The sequence below is a fragment of the Anas acuta genome, chromosome 16, assembly GCF_963932015.1.
Source record: "Anas acuta chromosome 16, bAnaAcu1.1, whole genome shotgun sequence".
In the NCBI taxonomy this organism is placed as follows: Eukaryota; Metazoa; Chordata; class Aves; order Anseriformes; family Anatidae; genus Anas; species Anas acuta.
This window is the reverse complement of record NC_088994.1, coordinates 1,328,371-1,338,194: the sequence shown is the minus strand read 5'-3', so window position 1 is coordinate 1,338,194 and position 9,824 is coordinate 1,328,371. Positions and strand designations below refer to the sequence as shown.

The 9,824-nt window shown below is 42.9% G+C and overlaps 1 protein-coding gene across 1 annotated transcript in view; it reads right to left on the bottom strand.

Annotated features, from left to right (window-relative positions):
* Positions 1-218: 218 nt before the first annotated feature.
* The window catches only part of KCNB1 (potassium voltage-gated channel subfamily B member 1), a 112,721-nt gene continuing 103,115 nt past the window's right edge, over positions 219-9,824 (bottom strand). The window contains exon 3 of the mRNA XM_068700542.1: positions 219-2,776. Within this exon, the coding sequence (XP_068556643.1) occupies positions 755-2,776 (2,022 nt within the window). The 3' untranslated portion in view covers positions 219-754. The remainder of the gene's footprint in view (positions 2,777-9,824) is intronic.

Sequence of the window (9,824 nt, the reverse complement as noted above, 5' to 3'; positions counted from 1 at the left end):
GCACTGGCCCAGGGGCAGGTTTCAATTTTAGCAGAGGGTAAGTGCGAGTTTCACTACATCCTAGGGGGTGTTTGGAATTAGATACAAGTGGTGCAACTCACCCTGCTGATGTTTCAAAAGAAAAGGTCAGGTCCTACAGGATATTGTATTGTTAAACACACACAGAGCATTTTAATAATTGGTTTCTCTAGACTGCTATTTGTTTTAAATGGTTTTCACTTGGATTTTCCAATAATGCAAGTGTTCCCTGTTACCTTTAGACATAATATCCATCAGAGAAAGCTGTAGATGGGGAACAGCTGCCCTGAAGCAGAGAGCATTGTGTTTTTGATAGCTTTATACCAACCCCAGCAATTTATTCCAGAGTTCAAATCTGGCTGCCTCGGCATCCTTTATGGAACTAATGCAAATCAGGTGTTAGTATTTCCAAAAGGAGCTCTAGCGTTCAAGGGGAATGGATGGATATTTGGTCACATTGGCTTCACTGGACAACATGAAAGGAGATCAATGTGTGATCATGATCTGCAATCCTTATTTTTGACTGATGTGGGCAATGTCTTTAAAGTTGTTTCAGAGAAGGACATTTTCACAAACCCACACTGGACCTCCCCTCAGACTTTTAGAAACATGTGGCTTGTTTCAGCCAAGTTCATGCCATGCAGAAGCTCTTTTTTTTTTTTTTTTTTTTTTTTTTTTTTGTGTTGACTGTAAAAGACATTCCTTTAAACTTTCAATAAGTTCTCTGGAGCCTGTCTCAGATGCTTTGATCATGTGTGTTAGCATGTCCTCCGCTGCCTGGTAACACATGGACTTCTGGAGAAATGTGATTTTCTAGTCTGACAGTCTCCTGATGGCCCTGGGTTCTTCCAGTGATACCTTCCATAGAGTAAATGCAGTTTTGCCCTATCAGCTTAGGGGAGGTGGGTAAAGCAGCAGCTTCTAAATGGTTCTTCTCTGTTCTATAAACATTGTCCTTTTGCTTTAGATAACCACTGTTTGTAACATTGTACTTGGGACTCACATTTCCGGGAGGACTCGAATCGTAAAGCAGCTGACCTTCATCGTCAGTGTCAGCATCTATGTATTTGTGAATACCAGCATCGTGGAAGTTGAAAGCTATGGCTGTCTGTGTCTCTGGTGACTTTGGGGGTGTTCTCGCACTCGCCGTTGTGTAGATCGAGGTTTCTGGGCTCATGAGAGATCTGTCAGAGAGTAAGGAAGTATCTGTGGCAGCAGCAGCAGCTCCCCTGCCCTTGAGAGTGTCTGGATATATTCTTAGGACATTTGATGCTGGTACCAATGTGCTGGTGTCCTCTTCCATGAAGTTGACTTTCAGGGATCTTAGTTTTAAAGGGTTACTGGCCTTTATGGAGCTTTTGGGACTTTCTATGAAAAAAGCAGAACGGTGGCTGCCTTCAGAGCTTGGGTTTATTTCCACAAATCGGGCACCACTTCCCTCCCCTCTGCTCTGCTCCTGAATCACATTAATGCCACCTTTGCAGGGAAGGGTAGCGAGTGGGCTGTGGGAAAATCTCCCAGAGTCGGGGAACTCGGCAGCACAACTTATGAAGCTGTCGATGCTGGACATGCTCCTCATGTCAATGATCCCATCAGCACGAGTTGTCAGCAAGGGCACCATAGGGCCAGGAAGGGTCTCCATTTCTAGCTCTTCCTTTTGCTTTCCAGGCTGATTAGACTCTTTAGTGTTCAGGTTTGGCTGCGACTGAGTCTTTGCCATTTTGTTATACATGTCCTCTAGCTGTTGGACATTCAGGTGCTGGGGACTTGACGATGACCTGGCTTTTTCTGGAGATCCTTGTTCCTTGGTTTCAAAAGATTTACTAGAGCTAGTTTCAGAGAGCGTTCTCTTGGTCCATTTCCATTTGCTGGGAGATAAATGATTGTCCTGAACCTTATCCTTTTTGGCTATGCTTTCTCCATTCTTTTCAACCACAATGTCCATGAGTTCTATACTTCGGGCAAATGCATCCTTCATGTTCATGGAGACAATACTACCATTCCTTTTTGCTCTTTCAAGAGCTTCTCTGCGCTTAATGGCTTTCTCCTGCCTCTTCTGCTCTTTGTAGAACTCAGAAAAGTTGTTGACAATAATTGGGATAGGAAGAGCAATCACCAGCACTCCAGCAATACAGCACAGTCCTCCTACTATTTTACCTAAAAGTGTTTTGGGGTAGATGTCTCCATAGCCTACTGTTGTCATGGTGATTGTTGCCCACCAGAAAGAAGCTGGGATGCTCTTGAATTTTGTATCGTCCTCATCCTTTTCTGCAAAAAATACTAAACTGGAAAAGATCATAATGCCCATGGCCAAAAACAAGATGAGTAAGCCAAGCTCATTGTAACTCCTCCTCAGTGTAAACCCCAAGGACTGTAAACCTGTTGAGTGCCGGGCGAGCTTTAGAATCCGGAGTATCCTCATAATCCGAAATATTTGGACCACTCGTCGTACATTTTGGAACTGAAGTACACTTTTATTGGATTCTGTGAGGAAGATAGTGACATAATATGGTAAAATAGCTAGCAAATCAATAGCATTCAGTGGGCCTTTGAAAAACTTCCATTTCTTAGGCGAGGATAGGAACCGCAAGAGGTATTCCATTGTAAACCATGCAATGCACACTGCTTCCACATGGGCAAGTTGGGGATTATCTGTTGTCTGCCCAAATTCATCCATGCCTTGTAGTTCAGGAAGTGTGTTAAGGGACAAGGCAATTGTAGATAGTACAATAAACATGATGGAAATGATTGCCAAAATCTGGAAAGGAAAGAGAAGACAGTGAGTTCGGCTCAGAATATATTACACTATCTACTGTCATCATTAACACATGGCTTTATTTCCATTTACACATTTCAAGAGTTATTCTGCTCTTAGTACCTGGAAATCAGATGACCAATGCATCCTGAAGTGATTTTATTTTGGAATCTACTCTTAGTTGTATCAGATGTATAGAGCAGATAAAACAATTACTTCAGCTCCTGTCCGTTCCTCTCAGTGTATTCAAAGAACATGTACCAAGCAGCTAGGATGCCAGGGAGGACTGTGAAGCAGTTCACAGCAGGAGCTTCTGATTAGCTGCTAATTAGGTGCCCAACAAAGCCCATCTGGACAACAAGCTCTAAAATCTCAGCAAGAAGGAGAGCAATTGCAAATGCAAGATTCAATCACAGCAATGTCGACCATTTAATGTATGGCTATATCTATAAAATGGGGTGCCTTTGGCTAATTATAGACAGACGTGTACAATTCTACTACATATAAGCATACAAGTAATACACTCTTTCTGAATGACTCATCTCTAATTTGAAACTTGACAGCTATGAAAGACGTGAAAACTTTCCTAGACTTTCTAAAACATCTTGAACTCTGAGCTATTCTGCATGTGACCAGCTGGCCATCCCAGCTCCTCAACACAGCCAGGAGAAAAAACAAACTGAAACCAAATTGCACAGTAGTGAGACAGTCAAGGCAGGGCAGGTCCAGCCACTTAAGAGCTCAGACACCATTAGAAACCAGGTCTTCCGATCCAGAGTGCAATGAGACAAGAAGGGTCTGCAGTGAGAAATTTAAACACGTAAATCTGATCCTGGGCCACTGACCTTATGCAGAGCTGGAAAGCATAAAGTGCTGGATTAGTGTATTTGCAGTGTTAGATGCTGTAGGCAGGCTGTCCTTCCATACCTGTTTTATATAGAAATTAATTCTATACTTTCCAGCTTCCCTAATTACATTTTCTTTTAAAGTCATTTGAGGGAGGTTTTGGAGCTGACAGACACTTTGATGATTTTTTTTTCCTACTGGTGTATTCTTTCTCGAGCTTGTTAATTGGGTAGGAATATATCTAGTTTCTTAGGTTACTGCCAAAATACAGGAATGATTTCAAAATACACGTATATGTGACTAATGTATTATGTATTCATTGCAGTGTAAGCTGGTCCCTTATGCTTGCTTTTCTTCTGCTTGATTGAAAAGAAGCATAAAATCAATTGCAACATGTGTGCGAGATGACTAAATACACAATATGCAGCAATGGATTATAAAATGTATGATGAGTTCTGCATTGTGAATTGCAAATCTGACATGCTCTGAGTCCATGTCCTTCCTTGCCCATGTAACTAGATTTTAGCTTTCCTCACTGTGATGTTTCTCGGCCAGTCTCACAATACCACAATATTCACTGTTACCACCTGGGGCACTGCAGAAAGAAATTCTCATAGGACTTCTTTTCAGCCAAGCCCAGCACTCGTATCCTAACAGACCTCTGAAGGGACAGTCCCTACAGTGGAACAAGCCTTGCTTCCTGCAAGAGAAGCACAAATATCCAATATGGTTTGGAAACAGCCTGGTCTTCTCTGGAAGAGTCTCAGCTCTGGAAAAGCTGAAAGGCAGAAGTATTCTGCAAAGGTTGGAAGCTTCACTTGAATTCATATAGTAAGCCTAAGCTATGGTTTTAGGAGAGAAGCATGCTCATACACCTTCAAAAAATCCAAATGTAATATAAGAGTTTCAACATTGATATTTTTATTTCCAAAAGTGTTTTAAAATCTACTTGCAGTTTAAAACAACCTTGCAAATCAATGTAATAAAAACATTTACCTTCTAACTCACTAAAAATGTACTATATAACTTTGATTTATACATGACACTGCAGACATAGTAATTTAATCTGAAGAATGAAATCTGACTAGAAACAAACATTACCTCCATTAACAGTCTGGTTTCATTGCTTAAATTGGATTAAATAGAAAAAGTGAATGGTGTAAATGGCCTCCTGTGCAATTCTCTAATACTAGGATTTTTAGAATATCATCACTTTCAGTTACTTAATTCTTACTAGGAGAAATGCTGAGAAGATTCCCTTTCGTTTTTAAATAGATTACTTAAAAGAAAGTTTATTGTTAGCAGTATAAAGAAGCATTCACAGAAGACAATCCACTGATAGGAAACAAACAACCTCAAAATGAAGCTCTACGTTTAAGTGAATTGAGTGTTAGAAAGAGGTCATCAGAAATACAATCTGACTCATGAGCAATCAGAAGAAACAACCATTTAAGCTTATTCATGGATTCTGTATTTATTTGGCTGAAGGGAAAGGTGAAAAATGAGGCAAAACTCACAGAGATATTTTGATATGGGACCTAACCCTGTTGGCTTGCAAAGTGATCAGGAAATGAACCCCTACTGATAGAGAAGCTGTTACTTTTCCCTGTCATCCCCTGCATGAACTAATGGTTTCAAAACCAAGAGAATAAAATGAAAGTAAAGTGTCTCATGCTGAAGTGGTGGCAGAAATTTAGCTGTTAACTATTTCAGCACAGTTGGTTGTTTTAGAAGATCATCTGAAAACTAGAAAATATTCCCCAAAGCAGGGAGTCCGATTTGCTTTCCTAGAAGGCTCTTTCAGTGTTTTTTGCTGTGATTTTGTTTACAACCCAAGATGTCTGAAGGCGTTTGGGATGTTTTCAATAGTGATTTCCAATTTCTTGGTGGTTTTTATCTCTGCCTGCTATACACAGAAGGGCTTATTTGTAGACTTAGATGCACCTAGTGTGTTTTATCTCCTTCAATTTCAGTGTAAATATTAACACTCCATTGTTATTCAGTGGATGTCATCCAGCAGCAGTAATTGGTGTCAAACCTTCTGTTTCCTTTGATATACTTTCCTGCTTTGAAGATCAAGGCAATGCCAGATGAACATAAATTTGAAAACTAGTAGATCTGAGTGTAAGATTTGTTTTTTGGTTTAGCAGATCTAGCCATGAAGCTAAGCAATAAACAGAGAGAAACGTTTATCATTTCTCCTGCAAGTTGCAGCAAGATGTCACCTGTGCACCTGAGGTACAGATTTTCCCCCGTATTGATCTACTGCAATCATACATCTTTAGAAACTTGTCAGGTTAAGAAAAACTTCTAAATGTGGGTTGACTGCCCTCAAGTACTCAAATCACTTTTCAGTTGGAAAGTACCGAGATGATGGAGGTAAAAACATCCCCACAGGGTGTTTAGAGGGTCCTTCTTTAAGGTATGTCTCATCCTGGTAGCATCCACCACCCAAAAAAGCCACTCGAGGAGCAGTTCTTTGCAGCAAACTGCACCCAGCTGCTGTTGTTGCTGGGCACTAGCGGTGCATTCAGTGGCACGGGGCTCTACTCCGATGTATTTACAGTCTTGTGTTTCAGATTACAGAAATCACCGTCTGTCCTTCTAATAGGGTTTCCTATCAGAGCCATACTGATTCTCTGCCTTGGCAGCTTTTGTGTTTTCCACTGGCAGTAATGAGGGATAGGAAGCTGCAGGAACGACTCAGACTACCAAGAGCACCTCCAGAGATGCTGGGTGCAGGGGGCAATCTTTCCATTCGATTCCCAGCCCTTCCTCCTTCCTTTGCTCTTCCAGGCTCACTTGTGACCTGTGTGCTTCTGGTTCAATGGTCCTGAGAGCCGATCCCCTCTGTCCTCAGCAGGGATCCATCAGAGCTACTGACAGGAGCCCTGGCAGGCCATGCCTTACTGGGCAGCTATCCACAGCAGAGCACCACACATGCTCTCTAAACCACCATAAAGCTCATAAAGTTTAAGACCGGTTATCCCCTGCCCAACTTCCAGACCATTTCTTCTAACAGATTGTGTGAAAGTAGCTGGGTAAGTTCTCTTTCTCTGTTTCTGCATTTGCTCTCATGTTTCGCCTGCAGCAACACACCATAAATTGTGAAATTCCCCCTCAGGTGCTTTTCCAGGTGCCTTGCAGAGGGTATTGGATTGGCTCCGAATGACAGCCCTGGCTTAGAGCGCACACCTCAGTATGGATAGGCAGGATTCCAGAAAAAACTTCTCATCCACCAAATCGACTGATTCGCAAAGATTTGTATTGAGTGAATCTGGGTTGCTGGTATGGTTCCTTTGTGGAAGCCAACTAATCCAAGGGCAGGCAGGGCAAGGTTTTGAATGAATATAAAGCATTGCCTCGAAGCGATTAGCATGATTGTACATACAGCCTGGTTATTACACATGCAAATGAGACAAGCAAGCTGATTATGTGAGTAAGTGTAGCCAGTTTGTGTGCAACTGCTGCTTCCTGAGGCAGGATGGATGTGCCAGGCTTGCAAGACACTAACTCCCACCTCCTCCAAAACCCCCCTCAGATTAGGTAGGTAACAACCACCTTGCAGCAGGAGCTATGCTCCTGCGCTGGGCCTGATCCTGCTTGGGGGATGACAGTGGCCCTGCGAGTCATTCTTGGTGTCAGCAAGGTCTTTGCTTGCCCGTGGACAGGAGAGGGCTCCACAAAGGAGCCAGCATGCTCAGGAATCTCCTGCCTCTCTTCAGAGTGTGACAGCAGAATTCTGTGGGCAGCAAAACTGCACATGCTACCTCCCAGACAGCTCAGAGTGGGGTAAGTTTAAGGCAGCATTCAGGGCTGGTAATAAACTTTACTTGATTTTCTGTTCTTTGCACCGCTAAAGACTCTAACTGAGGTCAAGGCATAAGACTGGAAATTTTCAAAGCCATTAAAACTAATAAGAGTAGGCCGTCCAAATCCCATAGATGGCTCTAAAATCCCAGTGTAAGCATCTGAGATCTCTCTGCTGATGGCAACATGCCCTATACTTTTTCTGTCTTCATGCTCAGTAACGAAGCTGATATAGCAAGGAGAAGGGGTGGTGTGTGGGAGAGAGTGGGAGGGTGTTTGAATATAGATTCAATATTCTTGGAAATACGATGAGGAAATTGTTATGTAATCAAGAAGTTCAATAATGGTTTTGTCTAATGCACTTTTTTAGCTCCATCAGGGCCTGCAGAATAAACTTGTCATCAGGACCAGGCTTCATTCATATGCTCCATTTACCGAGGGATTTTTCCTGCAGCCTTCCTATTTCCCTGAGTGAGCAGTATGCTTTGAGTCAGGCTGTCCAGCTCCCTCCTGCCATGCCTGAGCCATCTCATGTCTCCCCAGGCCCCGAGGAACAGAGCACAGTTTATTTTGAGCACTATCCCACGTGCTGTGCGGTGCAGAAACAGATGGAGGGTTCCTTAATCTCCTCCCCGCTTCCCTGCACGCGGGTAATGGCTCCCACTCATGGCAGGTATTTATTGACAGGGACTGGCTTTAGGAAACACCTCCTCACTAGAGAATGCCTATCTATTCATAAACTGAAGCAGTCTGCAGAAAGTGGTCACTTCTGATGCTGCAATTATGACCATTTGACTTGTTTGTTGTTTTTTTCTAGAGGCCGTAGTGAAAGGTAGCACTTCTTGGATCATGACAAGCAGATGAGACCTAACTTGGGGATAAAGAGGCACAGGATGCACACAGAACCTTTAGTCTGCTTTTTTTATGGGGAAGGATGCTAACACGCAGCCAAAGACCTTGAATCTCCACAGCCCCAAACCAAACACCAAGTTCCCCTAATTTCTGTGGAAGGTAAGGCTATGCACAAGAGTTCCCCTGATCAGGCACTTTCCGTGCCACTTCTGCACCTTGCCTCGAGGAACCCCTTGAGACCAGCTTGCACCAGATGATCTGCTCTGTGGAGGGGCAGGACCCTGCACATACCAGCTCACTCACATCCCTGCAGTGCCCCAGGTAGCTGCATCCTCAGGCTGGGAGAGTTCAGACTCCTGTTCTCCTCTGTAAGCATCACTGCATAGCAGGAAATCCATAAAACCAAAACCATGTCTATTTTGCTTTGTAATGCCTGAGATCTCAATTTTGTCATTGCCTGGCAGGGCCCTGATTGAATATTGGTTAATTATTTGATTTTAGTTATAGCTGTAATAATTTTATCTGCTGGGATAGTAAGTCTATTTGGTCTAAAAGGGAGTACAATACTTCTGCTGATCATATGCCAGTGCTTTGTTTAGCTGAAGGCACCCAGAAAGCTGCTGCTGCAATGGCTGCTGACTAAGCTAAAGTGGGCAGAAAAGTAGCCTTCAGGCATGGCTGCCTGTAAATTCCTTGGTGCTGTAAAGAACATGCTCAGTTGTCAGAGAGCTATCAAGCCCCGTTAAATGATAAATGGTGTCAGTCTTCCTTCTGAGCAAAGCCCAGATGCAAATGGTGCACAGGAGAAGAAAATGATAAATGAATTAAAACACTGAAAAGGCAAACTTCAAAGACATACACTGCCTTGAGACATCAGCACAGTGATAGTGCTCAAGAACGGATGAGAGGGGAGCATCTGTCCTATTTCTGCTGCTGGGGAAAGTTAAATAAGAAAACAAACACATGCAAGCTCAGTGTTCCCATTTTTTTCCTGGCCTTGCCTTTTGTCCGGAAAGTCTGCAACTCAGCAAGCAACGCTTGTGCAAGATGCCCAGCCCCAGATAGCATCGGACAGACCCAAACTGTTTGCACATCCAGACCTCCTCCCCAGACACAACCATCCCTGCAGCTTCATGCTCCCCTTTCAGGTACCTCTCCCATCCCTTCTTTCTATCTTGTATTCAGTTGCCATGGGTTTGAATTTGGAATAAATAAATAAATAAATAAATAAATAAATCAGTGCCTTAACTCTGAGCAGCAGTGAACACCTGGGAACTGCTCCTCGAGGTGCTTTTGTGCTTTAACCCTGCACTATTGAAAAAAATGCTCATGAACGACTCCCAGTGTCCCAAGCAGTGTGCTCAGCCTCAGGCACTATTTACAGAGTGTGCTGAGCTTAAATTGTTGGTGTTCACTAGTGTACTTGTGGGAGGTGCTTTTTATTTCATTTTAATGGCTGAATTCAATCAGGAATGTGCCAAGATAGCACAAAATCAACTGAATGTAATTAAGCAAAAACTATTAGCTTGATTGCTAAACTAGT